This window comes from Dermacentor silvarum, chromosome 1 (genome assembly GCF_013339745.2).
Source record: "Dermacentor silvarum isolate Dsil-2018 chromosome 1, BIME_Dsil_1.4, whole genome shotgun sequence".
NCBI classification, from domain to species: Eukaryota; Metazoa; Arthropoda; class Arachnida; order Ixodida; family Ixodidae; genus Dermacentor; species Dermacentor silvarum.
This window is the reverse complement of record NC_051154.1, coordinates 386,659,883-386,679,424: the sequence shown is the minus strand read 5'-3', so window position 1 is coordinate 386,679,424 and position 19,542 is coordinate 386,659,883. Positions and strand designations below refer to the sequence as shown.

At 47.1% G+C, this 19,542-nt stretch overlaps 1 protein-coding gene across 3 annotated transcripts in view; it reads right to left on the bottom strand.

The window, feature by feature from the left end:
- Positions 1-19,542, bottom strand: part of LOC119437516 (xenotropic and polytropic retrovirus receptor 1-like) — a 170,149-nt gene that overhangs the window by 4,955 nt on the left and 145,652 nt on the right. For 2 of the 3 annotated variants that reach the window (XM_049660637.1, XM_037704525.2), the window contains one exon: positions 15,084-15,275. In XM_049660637.1, the coding sequence (XP_049516594.1) occupies positions 15,084-15,275 (192 nt within the window). The remainder of the gene's footprint in view (positions 1-15,083; positions 15,276-19,542) is intronic. The other variant, XM_049660638.1, reaches the window with a different exon arrangement.

Below are 19,542 nucleotides of genomic sequence, written 5' to 3'. Positions count from 1 at the left end.
GTAACCAGTATAGTACGCTTACAACAAGGTTTGACTGTATCAATGAACATTTGCAGCTGAATGCTTAGGAATCAGTGCAATGAGTGACCTGTGAGCATGCAAACAAAGCTTTAAAAGAAAGTGGGGATGGAGAGTAACATTAAATTACAGTGAGTTGGCATTGCAATGCCGAACTCGTAGCTTTGTCCTTCTCCTTCATAGAATCATATGCCATATTCAACTGGTCATTTCAGAGCGGTCTGGCTGTGGCCCAAGGGCTATAAAATACAGCGTACTAAGCCTTACTCCAAAGCGTGAATGGGTGATCATGAAGCACAATTATCTCTTTTATAGTTTTAAATTCTCGCAATACAGCCTTAAAGCTGTTTTGAACTACTGCAACAGCACTGCCAAAATGTTCTGAAACAACCAGTTGGGTGCGCCATCGGATAACACTGCTCCCTGCATGCTGTATTGATAAACCTTGCTGATGAATGCCTAATCTTTAGAGAAAAATCTAATCCTAACAATGTTTCACTTCAATCTGACCTAGACGCTGCGTCTGCATGGAGATAACGCTGCATGGCCACAACTGGCGAGGTGCACTTGTGCAAGAAAGGGGGTGCTGCAGCCCATACATGAATATATGTTTCTTTCTCAAAATATTTAAGTCTAAATTAATAGGTGCGGCCCTTACACGAGCATATACGGTACCCTTTCACTTGGAACAAAGGTTGGAGGTATAGATAGCACTGGCCCTGTTAGCTTGAAAACAAACCTTAGGCACCTGCAGGTGAAGCAGCCATCACTTACGTGGGAGCTTGCCTCACACAGGCTCTGGTAATCCTACCACGCCCGATATTTGGCCAAACTGAACGTAAAAAATACCGAATGTACGATTGAACAGTCCTTGCAATTCGATTAATTTTCAACATCTTGAATATTATCACCCTGAATTTTCATTTATTTTGATGCTTGTAGCACCTTCCAGGACTGCAGTAGCAACTAATGCTTTGTTGAAAATGCACGGCGTCTTTAAACAACTGTCACATGTGAACAATAGCACCATGATCTGCACACTATACTGACAATGCCTGTTGCCACCATTGCCACTGTTATTTGGCCTCCTACCGAGGGCAAAAGTTTGCACCTATAAAAGCTTGATAAACTTCACTGTGTCTCCCCTGTTAGCCAGCTCATGATTAGTGCAGGCAAGCACCACTAAGTGACAATAAAGGCCACAGAAACAACTACATATACTAGAGATGAGTGCAGTCAAGTATCCTCAGAGAGTGTGCACCAAGATTTACATGCATGAAGCAAGCAAGGCTCACCATGCAACAGATCAGAGGAGAGAGAAAAGGGGGTTGCAGGCCATGCAGGACTGGAAAGAATGGTTGGTGGGGAGCCACCAACCATAGGGGCATTCAAAACTAACATCAGTGTGCTAAGGACTGATTGCATCATGACTGTCTTGGGCACCTACACTACACTCCTCTCGGTGCTTTGATTGGCAGATCTGGGAGGGAGGAAAGCTGCACAGTTTTCGATAGTTTTGTTGTCAGGAACCTGGGCGAACGCACTTCGCTACCTGTTGGCTCACATCTTTCAAGCAGTGCAAGGTTAATTTGATTTGCCTGCACCTCACCATTTGTTTAAGCAGTTCAGCACGACATCGCCTGCACGTCCCAATGATTTCACACAGTGAAAGTTTTATGTGGTACGAGTTCAAAGTGTTCACTGCACTCACGGGAAAGGTACTGCACGGTGTGCGCAGGGGGAGCAGCCAGGACAGTTCTGTGCTAGCAAAGCAGCAACACTGAACTGGCACGTACCATTGTGTGTTTGTGAACGAGGTGCGGGGCGAATTGAACAGACCCTCCCCACCTTATGCATAAGCATTAAGAATGGCACTGTGCAGAGCTTCGCACTGCTATCTCTGCTTGGCCCTTACCTTCATTGCACTACTTTGCTAGCTAGGATTTCTAGATGGCCACATTTTGTTATTTGCAAATGAAAGATACTAAACCGTAGTGCTGAAAGACCCCCCACATACGAGTTTTACCAATGGCTTTCATGTGTCTACGCGACGTAGTATTAGATTTTACCCGCCTCAGTGGCTACGGCGTTCCACTGCTAAGCATGAGGTGACAGGTTTGATTTCCAGCCATGGCAGCTGCATTTTCAAGGGGACAAAATGCAAAAATGCTCACATAATTTGATTTAGGTGCGCATCAAGGAGCCCAAGGTGGTCACAATTAACCCAGTATGGCGTCCCTCATAATCCACAGTGCAGTTTCAGGGCATTATAAACCCCGCAATATATTTCGTATACAGCTGCCGATCAATAATTCGGACTCGATGCAAACTGTCTAAAGGTCCGAATAATCGGGAGTCCAGAATATCGAATTCACCAGAAATCAAGTGACTTTATTTCACAAGTGGCAAAAAAAATGTGTGCCAAGCAGTGGTGCAAATGATCTTGCACCTTTCGGAAAGTGCTTCCTGCTAATGATTCTGGCTTCGTTGTAATTGCAGTGGCGCCTATATGGATAAGCATTGCAAATACATGAAGGCATGATGGCTACCTTAGTGGACTGTACGCATTTAATAGGTGATAACCCAAACATGCCACCATTCTATGATGTAACTTTGAGCGGGACTGCTTCAAGTGCTTGTCACTTACAGAAGCAAAAGTAGCCCACTGTCACCGTATTGACTCAACAAGATAAGTGCTGTATGCAAGCATGGCCAGGTGTGGCACGGGCACGAAGACAGCCGATTGCACAGACGCTGCAGTCTGCTGGCAAATGCGCACGTAAGCATACCAACGCCAAGACGACATGCGCTTAGTAGGCGACGTGCGGCGCACAAATCACTTCAGGCAATCAGCACCCCGTAGTAGCAGATATGTTTCGGTGAAGCAGCATCAGCTTCACTCAGTAGTAGATTGTTGTACAGATGCGCACGGGCACGTTGGGTAAAGCCAGACAAGTTGTCCGCTCTGATACGGCGTTCCCTGCCAAAGTTTTGAAATGCTGCTCGCTATTGCACGATCATGTGAGACGCATAATTTATCACAGCTGTGGAAAAAAGAAAGAAACCTTGTAGCGCATATTTTATGTATTATTTACTGTGGCATCGCATTTATTTCTTTGTTAGTAGGCGTATGAAGCACGTCAGGAGATGCTAATTTGTACTTGGCGGTTATGTACTACCCTTTACTGCGTAGTAATGCTTTCACTGTAACATATGAATAAACAAATGCTGGATGCACCTAACCAACACCAGGGGACCTCGCACAACATGCAGCTTTACTGAGTTTCACTTTCGAGGAGGCACCATCAGCATGAGAGACTAAAAAGCTGGCGACGTATCAAAGCCAAAATATTGGTATTTCAGCTTAACTCATGCAGGCAGGGTCCAAATTATCGAACAGCCTGCTGTAAGGTGTCCAATATTTCGGTCATCCTTATACAGTTAACTCTTTTCTTACCACAGCACTAGGCGTCGATCACCGGTGATCGATGTTTTTGAGCGCCTATTTAAAAAACACCGCGCTCCTGGATTCGTAGCGCCATCTCGATGATTGTATACAAAGTAGAGTTTGTTTCTGCGCGGTTCACATTTTCACCGCGTGGCAGAGATTTTTAAAAGGCGCGCGAGTTCAAAGGTTGAGGCCCACTTGATCGGCGTGATGGCATCGACATCCGGAACCCCACACGCTCGAAAGAAAGCAGTTTCGCTTGATCCCGACGATCCTAGAAGCGAACTTTTGAACATTTGATGTGATGACTCGGACATGGATGTCGCATCGTTGGAGTTTAGTTCAGCAGATCAGCCGGGAACATCAGCTGTCACCCGCCGGCAAGTTCCGTTTTTGCCTCCTGTTTTGTTTATTGATATCTACAGCTGGTTCAATTGCTCTGTTGGTATCCAAACTATTATTTTCTTTATTTATGGTGTGTCCACTTCATTTGGACAAGACGTGCTACCACCAGCTTCGACTCCAGAGAGATCTGGGCATTGACCTCTGTAGGGGTCCAAAGTGGCTGGCGAGAGCCCTCAATTTTTTTCGCGTCCTTTACGGCGGAGGTCATTCATGATATATGTATAAACACAAAGAAATATGCATGGACGCATATCCCTGACAAACCGACGTGCAGAAATTTTTTTTTCAGGAGATATGTCTGTCATTAGGAAAGTTTTCCGTGAATTTCATTATTTGTTTGGTAATTTTTATTACATATTTTGTAATTACTGTTTTTCCCTGAAATGTGCATTTAGTATGCGTGTTTTTGTATGTAATATTATGTTGTAAATAATTCTTTTTCTTAAAAAAAAAGAATCGTAAGTAGGACCAATCAAGAACTTGAATGTTTTCACTATGCATCATGTAATTTTTCTTAACTCAGACTACTTTATCTACGGGTTTTAAACAAATGTTGCAAAAGAATATATTAACCATTTGTATATTTTGGAATTTCTCTAAAAAATCTTTTGCCAGAGATGTTACTTACTCAAATTTTTTTTTAATTTCTGGATTTTCTTGAATTTTGCTAAGGCAATAAACTTCTTTTGTATTTTTAAAAATAAATAATATTTGAAATCACGTTCATTTACCTGCACATTTGTATACTGCATGACATTGTAAACTTATTAGCTGTTGCACAATAAATTCCTAACTCAAACATACAAAAAACAGCCAATTTCCTCGTGGTAAGGAAAGAGTTCAACCGCAATATAAAGAAGTCGATCAAATTGGCAATTTGCTTTGTTATATAAAAATTTCATTATATTGAAATTTGATCTTTATGTAAATCAGTATAGTCGCCGTAAAATTTTTCTTACACCCGGAAGGGGCCGCATAATTTTCCAAATTATCAGGCAATTGGAAAACAGCAAACTTGAACAAGAAAAAAATTCATTTTATTGAATTTGAAAGTCGGTGACGAGAGATGTGGTTTCATGCCGTGTCAACGATATCTTCACACTGGCGGTACGAAGCGAAGCCAACCATGCTGTTGCATCCTCTCCACCCCTGCGGCTGATGTCGTCTGCAGTGGGATGATGCTATCACGAAAAGCGCTGAAAATGGGGAGTTAATGCTTGTCTGCCTTTCGATTCAAACTTCGAAAGTTGAGATTACACAACCTCCAGCACTAAACCTGTCAGAAAAGCCACCATCATCAAGCAAGTTGAAAGCGGCCAGTCACAAGCCAACATGGGCTGGCGTTCTGAATTTCGAAGCAAACGGTTTCAAATTTCATGAAAAACAAGTTGAAGATCTTGGAAGTTTGCTGGAAAATCAACCGGGGCAAAAAAAAAGGAAGAAGGAATGCGAGTCAAGATGTGTACCCGAAGCTTGAGGAAGCACTCCTCGTGTGGCTGAATACCATGATCATAAAGTGAATCCTGGTCTCGGGTTACATCATGAAGCAAAAGGCGGAGGCTTACGCACTTCAAATGAACATCAAGGACTCGAATTTCAGCGATGGGTGGCTTATAAATTTCAAGAATCGCAATGACTTCAAGTTCAAGATGTACGGGAAAAGTGGTGCTGATGATGATGATGATTTATTGGCATCCCCTTTGAAACGAGGCTGTGACAAGTAGTCGCCTAGCATGCTTGAGCTACTCAGGTATGCTGTACATGCTTTTCATTGTAGCATTTTTGTATACATCTCTTTAATCTTTTTTTTTCTTTTCCTCAAACCTTCTCTATCTACCTTGTACTGCTACCTATGGCTGTAACGGATCCGGTGGTGTCGATCTCTTCCCTGCTTTTTTTTTTTTCACTAATACTCTAATCATCTGTTGCTTATCTCGACTGCTGACCGGTTGATGCTTCTGTCCACTTTACATCCAAGTGCTTCTGGAAGGTGCATGTTACCTATGGGTCTCACTGGGTGAATCCCTTCACTTTCCATTAGGATGTTCCGAATGGTCTACGAACTTTAGCTGCAGCATACACATGCCTCATCTAGTTGCGAATATTTTCTCCTGTATGTTTTTGTTGTTAGGCAACCGGCTCGAGCCTCAAATAGCAAGGCACTGCCGTTTGTGTTATCGTACAGATTTTCCCTTCTAATTTCTTTCTTCTCATTCTTGTAAATCTCCATTGCCCTTTTTGTTTCCATTCTTTGCATCTAATTCGCGGTCTCCATTTCTCTCTCTTTCTGATCACTCCTGGTTGCCTATTTACAGTTTCGATTATCCTGTACCTGGTTGCCAACTTCCTTGACATCTTCCTCCATTCTGTGTCCACGCTTTTTAGGTACAGATGCTTGTGCACTTTAGCCGCCCATTTATTTTCATCCATGTTCCTGAGTCTTTCTTCAAAACTGATTTTGCTCAGTGCTTCTCTGACTTCAAAAGAGGCCAAACCCATGTCACCCTGCACTGCCTCATTTGTAGTTTTGATGTCGACTCCCAAGCCAACCGGCCTACCGATCTTTGGCTAACTTCCTGCCCCAACAAGATATTCGATTTTATGCACAGAATGGCATTAGCAAAAGTTAGCGCTGTCGACGATTCAGCCATCGCAAAGTATCGGAATGGAAAGCTACAGTCTTTGTTGCGGCAGTTTGCGCCTTAGAACATTTTTCAATTGCGATGAAACTGGATTGCTCTACAGAATGCTCCCAGAGAAAATGCTCTGGTGACTACAGAATGCTCCCAGAGAAAACAGCTGGTGACCTCTGCAAAGAGTAAAAAGGTTAGCCGCTCTTTGCAAAACACAGCAAAGAGCGGCTAACGACCCTCATCAACAGCAACATGTCGGGCAGCAAGAAGCTTCCGATGCTCGTCATAGGGAAATTGAAGAATGCAAGGTGTATTAAGGGGGCAACCCAACCTGTTTAGTACGAGACCAACAAGAAGGCCTGGATAACACAGTAGTTATTCAAAGTGTACGTTTGCAAGTTGGACAGGAGATTCGAACAGCAGAATTGAAAAGTTCTGCTGTTTGTGGACAACTGTGCTGCGTATGACCAGATCAAAGACCTAAAGGCTATACAGATGAAATTTCTGCTGCCGTACACCACAGCAACCTTGCAGCCGATGGACCAAGGTGTGGTCCGCTACCTGAAGCTTCTGTACTGGTCACGCATGCTCAGCTGCATGGTTCTGTGCTAAGACAGTGGCAAAAGATTACAATGTTGACCTTAGGTCTGCTTCCGGCATGCTTGCGAACTCACACGAGACGCTTCGCAACTGCTTTCGTCAAAAGGGCTTCACACTCGGCACCGAGACGGCTGCCTCGCCAAAAGAGAATGACAGCGTGTAAAATCATTCTCCTTCCATGCACTGTGTTCCACGACCTGCGCGCCACTGGCGTTTCGATTCCAACCGGGATAACTTTTGAAGAATTCGCCGACGCCGACAAAGATCTCGAACTGTGTGCAGAATTAACCGAAGATGAAATCGTCTGCCAAATGATGGTCGATTTGGATAAGTCCAACACTGAGAATGAAGAGCCAGTGCCTGCACAGCTGATAAGCTCAGAGTTGATGCGAGCATTGATGATGCTGTCATCAGTGTACAGTGATCATATGACCCTGGCTGAAATTGAACCAAACATCATCGCATGTAAGCGGAACACCGTGCAAAAGAGGATCAACAATTTTTTTCACGCCGCTAAGGCAGTAACAGGTAGCATTGACCCAGCTGAAGATAGTGCCGGCTAGATTGATGGCACCTGCTGTCGAATTTCTGAAAATGTTTTATTGACCCTTTTCGCGGCGATCCCGTGGGCACTGCCATGTTTGATCACGTGGTGACACGTCCATTGCTTGCCTCAACTGCCTCCGTGTTTACAATGGATGCGTATGACGCCAGTGCGGCTTAGTTAAACCTGTTTTGGGAGATGTCGTAGACGGTGACTGGGTGGACGACACGAAGCTTTGGCCGCAGTTTCAGAGAACATGCAAAAGTGCTTTTGGAGCTGATTAAGCTATGTCCAAACGGCGCGAGCAGCGTATATGGTGCTTGCTCTAAAAGCGGGGATATGTATTCAAAGCTATCCAAACTTTCCGCTCATAATTTGAATCAGGATTATGGTGTTTTGGTCTTCATTCGTTATTTGGCAAATACAATCGAATCTCGTTAATTCGAATTGCCGGTTTATTCGAACTGACGCTGTATTTCAATAAGCGAAAACGCTCGGTAATTCGAACGTAAAAGCATTTGTGTAAGTTAATTCAAAGATACCACGGCCCGACAATGCTCTCAGCGGCGCGCCAAATAACGCAGCGGCGCCTCCGACCGGCATTGCTCCGACACTGCCATAGAGCAAAACCTTAGGAGAGACCCCTTAATGCAGCGGCGGAGGCGCAGTCCGGCCAACAAAACTGCCCATGCCGGCAAACGCTCGCTTCCCGATAACGACAGACAATGAAACTTCAGGGAGCAGGCTAATCTCCGCCGGCCGGCTGTACCGGCCGGCAGGCGCGCACGGAGACAGTCGAAGGGGAGGGAGCTGAAAGAGAGGGCAAGGGGAGCCACCGAAGCCACTGCCACCGAAGCAGTGGCAGTGGCTTTGGTGGCAGTGGAAAGCGGAGTTGCCGAGACCAAATCCGCTTTCCTGCCGCCCTCCTTTGACGGTCTCCGCACGTGCGTGCCCGTTGCCATCTGGCACCATCCACTCCCTGAAGTTTCGTTTGCTGCCGTTATCGGGAACCGAGCGTTGGCCGGCGTGGGCAGCTGCGTGCCGCGATATTTCACGACTCGCAGCGTTCGTGCATCGTGCTATGGTGCTTGAATGCTTCAAAAATACGTCCTATCTTTAATTCAAACTTCTTTTAATTCAAACAAATTTCCGGGCCCCTTCGAGTTCGAATTATCGAGATTCGACTGTACTTTGAAGCAGTGGCTTGTCAAGTTTCTGACTCGGTAAGGTTCCTCGGTACAGTCACTATCTGATCATTTTCTGCCCAATCGTTTGTGGGTGTGCTCAGTTCCGTTAGATTTGTTCTTGCTGCACACAAGGCTTGAAACATAGCTGTTCATGCACATTGTAATACCTTGTAGCAAATGCGTATTATCACGAGTAACTCGCTTACTCTTGTGGACTGTCACGAAACATTCAGCTTCGACCATTCGTGCGCTATCGGAGTAGTACCGTCCCTAATTGTGCTTACAGTTAAACCTGGATATAACGAAATTGCCAAATTCCCGAAAAACTTCATTATAAAAGAGGATTTTGTTATATGCAGGTTCAGCAAGAAAATTCGAAAAAGAAACGCTAACCGTATGTAATATCGCTCAAGATTTACTCCCAATACACCAAAGTTGCGACGAACAAAAAAGTCCCAGTTTCTCCCGAAAGGCAAAGCATCGATTGCGACAGCAAATTAGCAGACAGCTATACGAAGTAAGCATAGTACAGTCAAACCTCGTTGATACGTACCCGCTTAATGCGTAATTGCAGTTTAAACGTAGTCGCGAAGATTCCCGCACCCAGCTCCCATTGAATCCCATGACCGCTTAAGCCGTAGTCGCTCATTGCACACCAAACGATTAATGCGTACTATTTTTTTTTGTTCTACACGCACAGGCACAAGATCGGCAAAATCTTATGTGCGCAGACGTTTGATTTTCGAGTTCCGACGCCCAGACGACAGTCGCCAGCGATAGTGAACTCACAACATGGCCACCATGACGTATCTCTTGCTCGTACAGCTGTTGCCGATTGCCACGCACAAAAGCATGGCCTTCTAGATACGTTCCCAGTAACACAGAGAAGGTGCCTGTAGGGGGTGCGAATTTGCTGTCGCCGTCGGAGTAGTAACCGTTGTGGGAATCCTCGGGTCCCATAACAGCCGCACGGGCAGCGAACGTCGCGTCAAGCGCATGCGTGCCAGGGAGAGTTGGGAGAGGGGAAACTTTCCTTCCGCGGGCGGCGCGCGGGAATCGGAAGCGCTATCAGCGCCACCGGGTGGGTCACGTGAGATCCCGCTGATATCGCCCGGGTCTCTTTGGTCTCCAGTAAGCGGCGACGGCGGAAGTCTCCGCCGCCGCTCCCGTATTCCCGCACGTGGTTAGTCAACCGCGTTCTTGCCGCGGCAAACGCCGCGGCCCCCCCCCCCGTATTCCCCAGTTGGTAAGTCGGAAGCCCTTCTGTACCTAGTGTATTATTCTCTTCGAGGGAACCCTCAGCGATGTCAACTATAGCTAGCTGGCCTGCTCGAAGTGTTAGTTGCAGTCGTAATAAATGCTTTCCAAGTGTACAAGTGGTTGTCGTCTATTGTTTCCTCGAGCTTGTACCGGACCGCGGTTGAGGCGCAGGCATGCGCCAACCGCGGGGCTCGGTGTGTCGAGGCAGAGGGCCGTTGGCATCCCCCCCATATCCCGACACCGTACAGAAGCACATTTTATTGCGAAGCGCACTTGTGCCGTCACCGTTGTAAAGTCCAAACACGGCAACATCATCGCCATGCGTCATACACTGTATGTGCGAGTGAAAGCTTGCGGGGGTCAGCCGACTCAATTTCACGCTCGCGAGGAAGAACAAGGGGGGGGGAGGGGGGGGGGAGGAGCGCGCTTATACGCTAGGCACGGCGGGAGAGGCGAGAAAGGGAGGCGTTTACTTCGGCGGCGGCGGCCGTATTTGGAAAGCGATCTGTGATGTGGAAAACGTGTGCACCCGCGTGGGCTTATGTTCAAAGCGAACTGCAGACAAGGTCAATATCTTGTGTTTCTTAGTCGAAGCACTCATTCTTGGAATGTCACTCCAGGTACCGGATGCGTGGATGGGTGTCGTTTCGCACTAGTGCGAGGCGTTGGAAATTAAGAGTGAGCAACACTATGGCGTCGTAGCATCGCATAGTGTCACCTAGTGTCAGGTTAGTGAAGTGAAGCGCAGAGACTTGCGCAGTAACCAAAGAGTGCCGCTGCCAGCGCGTTGAAAAAAAACTTTTTTTTTTCTGAGGCAGGATCTGGTTTGAAGCAGCAGGATCTGGTTTGAATAAAGGGAGGGGGAAAGGTCACGCCCGCGGTGGCAAGATCGCCGGGTCGAGGGATGCAAGCCCGCCACGCGCACGCTCGCACACGTGCGCTCGCTCTCGCCTCACAGTCGCCGTGAATTCCCGTGAATTCGAGCGCGCCAAGCGCGGCGCCACCGCTTCGCATTCCGTCGCGGCGGAGAAGGTGCTTCCGGTTGCTGCTCGCGCAAAAATGACAAAATTTGGGGCGAAATGTCTAGGTTGTCGGCGGGGAAAATTCGTTATTTCGAGGGGGCCTCCCGCTGCCGAAACTTCGTTAAGTAGAGGTCTCAAATACATGTGCTTCTATGGTGTAACGGCGGGGAATAGAAAAATTTGTTATATCCAGGAATTTGTTATATGGAGGTTCGTAATAAGCAGGTTTAACTGTATACGGTGCGCATATATTCAAGTGTTCGCCCATTCACGTATTCCTGACATGTTGGCAAAAGAGTGGGTGTAAGTTTCCATGCTGGTTGGGGGAGATGTGTGTAGATACTATGCGGGAAACCTACTATGACAGAAAGCGGCGCTACTCCCATTATCATTGCTTAACGAGCGGTACTCACTCTTGCCGACGTACCAGGGCTGAAGCCCTTTTTTTGAAGGCTAGCAATACAATGCTGGCAGATGAGCAAATTTCTGTATCCCCGAGGAAAGCCGTACATCTCGAAGTGCCAGAAACAAGTACAGACAGTTGCAGCAGGAGTCTGCGAACTTGGCCCCACGTATTCATTATATTTGTTAATATGTCAGTCACTATTTTTGGAGCCAGCTATTGTACACGTCTTCACTCCACATGATTCAAACAAGCATGAATGGAGCACAGTGCATTAGTGAAAACTCAGTTGCATGTTTGACAGATCATCGCACAGACGCAAGGTAGAAGCGGTAATGGTTTCGTATTTGTGCGCGGTCGCTGAGAAGACGTATGGCGCGCTGCTGTAAGTGCCATCTCGTTTCTCTAGAACAAACTGCTCCGCGAAAAAGGTCAATAAATGGCTCTTTTCAGAGCCACCTCAACAATGCATTGGCAAAGTTGCGCAAGTGCGATACTCTGTCCTCGACCCTATCCATAAGAGAAATATGTACATATAAAATGGTGCATTTTCGCATGCATTCATTTTTTTGGACTGCCCAATTTTTCAGATGCTTTTGCGGTCCCTTGGGAGTTGCAAAAATTGGACCTTGACTTTACTTAGCACTAACAAAATGTGCTTATATACGATTTCAATACCACGAGGTGAGCAAAGAAGGATGGTAACTTGATGAGCACCGTCTTTCTGGATGAGCAAGGGGAAAGGTGGGAGGGGAGCGAGCTCGCGATTACGCGAGGGTGAGGAGAGGAAGTGGGGGTGAGGCAGGTGGCTTGCGTATCCTTTCCTAGAGTGGCCTTGGCGGGGCATGGCTGGCTGAGTGCATACGCAGCCCGCATTCCCTGTTTTAGAGGCAAACTACCGTTTGTGGAAAGACTGTGTGAGCTGAGATGGCATGGCATCGTGCTGTTTTTCCCCACGTTTAGCGCTGGAGGTTGCGTAATCTCGAGTTTCGGAGACTCGTTGAAGCGAGAGGCAGACGTAACATTCCCTGCTGCTGGTGCTTCTCATAATAGCACTGTCCTACTGCGGGTGACACTATAAGCCGCGGGAGAGGAGTGGACGTGAAAGCATGGCTGGCTTCGTTTTGTTCTGCCAATGTGAAGATATCGTCGACACAGCATGAAACCATATCTCATCACTGACATTCAAATACAAAAAATTTGCTTTTTTCAATTGCTTGATAATTCAGAAAATTATGCGGCCCCTTCTGTACAAGAAAAATCCATTGGCGATTGTACTTATTTGCATAAATGTGTGAATTTCAATATACGAAAGCAAATTGCCAATTTGACCGACTTTGTTAAATCGAGGTCTAACTGTACATGCAAATGAAGCCAGCAATTTCATAAGGCAAATCCACTTAGAAGAAATTTTGAAACTAGCACCAGATTTGAGATAAGTATTGTTAAATTTGTAACAAATGCACTGTTATTCCCCTTACCTTTTTAACGAAATGCCTTTTTATGCATTGAAGCTAATCAATTACTGGAACACAAATGCATTTTGTCACTAACTTTGAGAACGCATGTCTTGAAACTGGTGTCATATTCAGAATTCGTTCCAAGTGTATATGACTAGCGACTCACCAGCTACGATAAAAAAAATGGCAAAATGTGACGTAATGAGTTTAAAAGTTAATTATTTTAATTACTAGACAATGCATTTCGATTTCAAGTGCAAATAATGTCCACCTATTAAAGTGATCCAGTTTAAAAAGTTGAGAATATGCCACAGTATATTTTTTAAAATTCTGTAAACCAATAAAAAAAAACAGCCTCTATACAGTGGAATCTCGATACGATTCTGCATAATACATTTTTTTTAGGGATATGTTTCTTTTTCTTTTCCCGGCCAACATCCCCCACAGGAGCAATGTATCTTCACACGGTTAATGCAATCCCATTTTCACCCGAAATTGGATAATATGACTGCAGGATGGCTTTTCCTGGTATTTCTAAAACTCATGGCTTTATTTTCCAATGTGTTAACTTAAATACCATTCCAACGACCCACGAATGTTGAGCCCCGGCCACACAGGAAGAAAAATGCACGTGGTGCGCCACCAGTGGTAAAATGCTGCTGCGGCAGCACAGCCATACAGACTGGCAGTGGACCACTGCTCAATTGAGTGAGGAAATGACGGTTTCTTTTTTTAACTTCCGGAGCTTTTTTTTACTGACATTGAAAATAAGAAAGTTCAGCGCAAATTGCCGAGCTATTTCAACATTGCTAAATAAAAGTGCATTGGCTGCGGTTCGTGTGGCGTCGAGTGATGCTGCTCCGCATAACACGTTATGCGGAGTAGCATCCCTCGACGCCACGCTAACTTTTGCTATTGAGTTTGTCACCGAGTACGCCTATCTTCATACTTTTTGAAGTTTGCCTTGAGTAATACAGTTTTTGAATGATATGGTTTATTTTCCAGTCCCTGTGATGATCGCATCAACGAGATTTCACAGTATACTTCAAGTTGTAACACACTGCATAATGCAGTATCTGAAACTTATACGAGAAACTGCAACTTATGAGAAGCCACGACATTGAAATGAAATTTGCAGTGCATGTCTAAGGTTTCATACAAGTTGCAGACATTAGAACGTTTCATACAGGAACATGCAAGTGAGCCAGAGTGTCAGTCTCTCACACAAATTTTTTCAAGTAGTTCATCAAATCCCCTGTAGTATGCCATCCTTTATATCGATAGAAAGGAGGAAGTAGAACCAAGCGAAATGCCATTTGGCCAATCGCACAAGGATATCATACACCAAAACAGTTATACAAGAGTTACTGAAAAGGTTAGCACAGATCAAATGTCAAGAAATTGTAAGAGGTGAATGTAAAAGCAATATCAGTAGTGGCTAGTCAATGCAGAGAAAGATAACAGGAGAAAAGAGTCAGCGCACAAAATTGCCACGAAAATTGTGATCACAGGGTCATCCCAAAAAGAGCTTTTGGGGAAGTGCCCAATTTCTGTCAAACAATAAGGTCCAAGGCATAACAGAAAATATGAAAATGCACAAAAAGCAAATACATGTGCCACGGTAAATTCCAGACAGTCTCTCTCAACTGGCAAGCTAACGTAAAACAGTGATGAGGCAGTAAAATACAAAGAATATACATATATACATCACAGGTGCATAATGCATCGTTTGACATGAAGCAGCCATGCTATGAAGAAGCCAGAACAGTCATCATGCAAGGCAACAACGGTTCAGTTCAAACAAAAGTGTTAAACTACAAGAGTCCATTCACAACATAGCACTAAAGTAGCACATTAAGCTGATGCTCTTGGAACATTAATGTCTCCAAAAGCTAAGCAGCAAGCCCTTTCAGCTAGACACGCAGGAAAGAAACAGTCCACAGACAAAAATGCAGGGATAGAGTGAAGACAGAGCAGAGTCGTGCTTCCCGTCCCAAGCCAAACCCGATGCCAAGCCTGAAGACATTCCAGCTGCCAGTTCCAAAGCCATGCTGTGCCTGTGCCTCCCTGTGTGGCAGGCATAATGTGCACAAATGGCCTCACTTGTTGGCACGTTTTCGAAGGTCCCGTCGGCCCCCACGGTTGACGACGCCACACGGCTCATCCATCATGCGTACCAAGAGTGCTTGGTTTCCAGCATCAATTGGTGCCACTGAGATGTCTCGCACCGCTCGGAACTTGCCGCAGTTGTTCAGATGCTCATTTTCCAGCCGGAAGAAGTTCCATACAAAACGCCTGCATTCAGCATGGGTAAATACAGTCACACTTAGCTGGGCATCAGACTGGCTTCAATCTTTTCTTAGTACACTTAAACATCAATGTAATGAACTTCAATGTAGTGAAATTTTCGACGTAACGAAATATGTCACATTTTATAACTTCTTGTCCATAGAACACCATGTATTTTGAACCTCAATATAACAAAGTGTTTTTATGCACAATATCAATATAATGAAATTTAACTGCCTCCGCAGAGGAATACCGAGACAATGGAAACTGATGCAGATGGTAAAATGGTTGAATTACATGCGGCAGCTTGCGAATGCACACCTCGAGTCATGCGCTGCGCTACCAAGAGTGACTAAAGTGGAGCAGCGTCATGTTTCCTATAAAGTCCAAGTGCAATAAGACCCTATCCTGCCCCGTGCACTGCATGCTTTAGGTGTGAGTGAAAGCGTGCGTGAGTGAATGGGTGCCAAGAGAAGGGAAGCGCAGTTGAGGACGGCAGAAAACTAGGTGGGGTGATGAAATTGGGAAATTTGCAGGTGGAAATTTGAATCAGCTAGTGCAAGACAGGGGTTAATTAGAGATCGGAGGGAGAGGCCTTGGTCCCGCAGTGGACATAAATATAGGCTGATGATGAAAGCATGCGAGGGTGAACAGAGAATAGTGGCGGTTTGATGAGCACCCTCTTCCCGTGTGAGCAATGGGAAAGGAGGAAGGGGAGCGAGCTCACCAACGCGGTCAAATGCGCGTGAGAGCTGTGGGGGGGGGGGGGGGGGAGGGAGGGCAGATTGGTGCAAGTCTCCTTTTCTGGCACAGCTGTGGCTGCGCATGGCTGTCAGTGTGGCTAAGAACTAATCTGCTGCGTGTGCAAAACTGGGCGAGCTGAAACTGTAACCGGGAGATCTTCTGACCGAGGGGGGGGGGGGGGGTGGATATGTCGTGATGTCGTTGCATACCTGCCAAGTTCGTAGAAACTGAATCCGGGAGATCTTCCGACCGAAGGGGGGGGGGGGTTTACACAACCCCCCCCCCCCAGGTCTATATTTTCCAGTACTGACAGGAGAACTCCCAATTTTATTTCCAGATTTACAAACGAGCACATGAACATCAAGGTCTCAGTTTTGCAAGCATTTCGTTGTTGCTCATTCTGTCTTCAATAATTCATAAAATTTTAATTAAATGCTCGGGTCTTACGTCCCACAACCACCATCTGATTATGAGGCACGCCGTAGTGGGGAACTCCAGCTTAATTTCGACCACCTGGGATTCTTTATCCAATAGATGGCACATGGTCGTTTTTGCATTTCGCCCCCAAGTAAATGCAGCCGCCGAGGCCGAGATTTGATCCCGCAAACTCGTGCTTAGCAGCACAATGCGAAAGCCACCTAGCAATCACGGCGGGTGTTCAAAAATTCTTCAGATAATGTTTGATTGTAAGAAACTCTGCATTGCTCTGTGGTATCAATAAAATACCCAACGTCACTGTAGTGTCGTGCAATAGCACCAGGTGCCGCCACTCATCTGCGATTATCTGTAGACGCCAAGATGTGGCGCCACACTCGATATAGTATGTATATATAGGACAGACATCCTTCAATAAAGGGCTCCCGTTCGTCTGGGCTACGATGTGTGGTGTGGTGCATCCGTTCGGCCGCACCGTCCGGCCGACATAACAAACTGGCGACGAGGATGCTACCCGGAATTTCGCCGCCGCCGCCGTTCCTCGTTTCACCTGGCACGCCCGCCATCCCCTGGCCGCGATGGCTGCGCCTGTTTGAAAACTTCACGCTCGCCTCTGGAGCGTCTGAGCTATCGGCGGCCCGCCGCCGAGCCCTCCTTCTGCACTGCCTCGGACCTGAAGGACAACGAATTTTCGACGCCCTGCCACCGCCACCACCATCGAACGCCCCAGACCACCCGCCCGCGCATCCGAGTGCGGGAACCGCCCCCCTTCAGACGGTTACGCCTTCTGCAACCACCGCTGCAGTTGGAACGACAGAGATCAAACAAGCCGATGCCGAGCTCGCACAGCCACCGGACGAGTACGACGCAGCTGTTCAAGCCCTGGCTCGACACTTTTCCGCTACTTGCAACGTACGCGTCGAGCGACATCGCTTCCGTGACCGTCGTCAACTGCACGGTGAGCCGATATCGGAGTTTGCTCTTGCGCTTCGCGAACTGGCTTCGTCATGCAACTTTGCCGCGCAAGCGGATACAAATCTGTGCAACCAGTTCGTCGCCGGGGTCACATGCCCGCGCCTACGGGAGCGGCTATTGCTCGAGGGTGACGCGCTCACGTTTGACCGCGCCGTGGAGATAGCGCTTCTTCGCGAGCAAGTGCAGCGCGAATCCGAAGCTCTCGGAACAGCCCCTGTGGATCGAGTAGTACCACAACATAACCGCAGACGCAACCCGACAGGCCGTCGCAGACATGTACGCCAGTCCAGCAGTACCGACCGACGTAGTACGCCTAGCTCTTCACGCTCCGGCTTCGTTCGTCCGCCTGCGCCGGAGATTGCTAGCGCCGTCGTCCCGTACTCCGTAAACACAAACGTGTGCGGCAACTGCGGCGCACAAAACTGCCAGCCGTCAGCCTGTGCAGCCCGCGGTCGAGCCTGCTTCGCGTGCGGCCGCCGAGGCCACTTTCAACAGTACTGCCGAAATTCGCGTCGCGGACGTGGAAGACGCCCGGCTCGAGTTGCCGAAATCGTTTCAGAGGAAGACGCTGAGAGTGTCGTGAATATTTTTACTGTTCACGCTGAGAAGCGTACGGGCGTCTACGTTGATGTCGGGGTTCAACCTGTTGCTCTGGCATCACGCCCGTGCGTCATAACATTCTTAGTGGACACTGGCTCAGCTGTGTCGATAATGGGAGAACATAACTTTAGGAGCCGGTTCAGAGACCAAGTTGAGCTGAAAAAGTCGCAAATAACGTTGCTGGATTTTTCACGTCGAAAAATTCCTGTGCATGGCCAGTTCACCGCCCTCGTAACGTACAAATCAGAAACGGCTGTAGTAACGTTTCACGTTACACCAGGTGGAACATCACTCCTGGGTGTTGATGCTGTAAAAGCTCTTGGTCTCCAGATTGTAGGCACAGAATTGCGCTGCCTTAATATGGCCGTTGAACCGAACGTCGACACAAAAGGCCCCAAAATCCTACGCCCCGAAATGCATTCGCAGAACACAAACAAGTTGTCTCCGCCCACCACGAAGCCACCACTGGGTCCACCCAAGTTTGGTATGCCTACTTCATTATGGGCCAAGTTCGAACACTTGTTTTCACCAGAGCTAGGACTTGCCAAAGGTGTCCAGCATCGGGTCAAGCTCAAACAGTCGGTAGCTCCTGTCACGCAGAAGCTCAGACGCCTACCACTTTCAGTGCGAGAAGCAGTCAGCGACGAACTGAGGAACCTACTTTCTGCTGATGTCATTGAATGCGTAAATGCGTCAGAGTGGGTTTCCCCTATTGTTGCAGCTCGCAAGAAAGATGGCAGCATTCGCATCTGCGTGGACCTCCGCGAAGCTAACAAAGCTGTGGTGGTCGACAGCTTTCCCCTGCCACACGCAGAAGAGTTGCTGCATGCCCTGAACGGTGCCCGTTACTTTTCTAAGTTGGATTTGGCCTCCGCATACTACCAGGTTCTGCTTCATCCAGACAGTAGAGATATTACAGCGTTCATAACGCACGATGGCCTTTTTCGATTTAAGAGAGTATGTTTCGGCCTAGCCTCAGCACCAGCAGCATTCCAGCAACTCATGACGTCAATTCTACAGGGATGCAAAGGCGTTCTCTGCTACCTGGACGACGTCATCATCTTCGGCAAGTCGGAGAAAGAGCACATGCGGAACTTAGAGGAAGTCCTGCAACGAATTTCACACGCTGGGCTCAAGCTAAATGACAAATGTGTTTTCAACACATCCGAACTCTCGTTTCTTGGTCACCGCGTTAGCGCCGAAGGAGTAGCACCCCTTCAGACCAAAGTTGACGCCATTGTTCACGCTGCCACCCCTACAGATGCTGGCAAGCTCCGGTCGTTCCTGGGACTAGTAGAATACTATGCTAGATTTGTTCCACGCCTAGCAGAGGAAGTGGAGCCCATGCGCAGACTTCTTCGTAAGGACACTCCTTTTATCTGGGACACTGCTGCTGAGAACAGTCTTACAAGAGTAAAGAACCTCCTAGCCTCCCACAGGGTACTACAAATGTTCGATCCAGCACTTCCCGTCATTGTGGCCACCGATGCATCCGCATATGGTTTAGGTGCGGTACTGC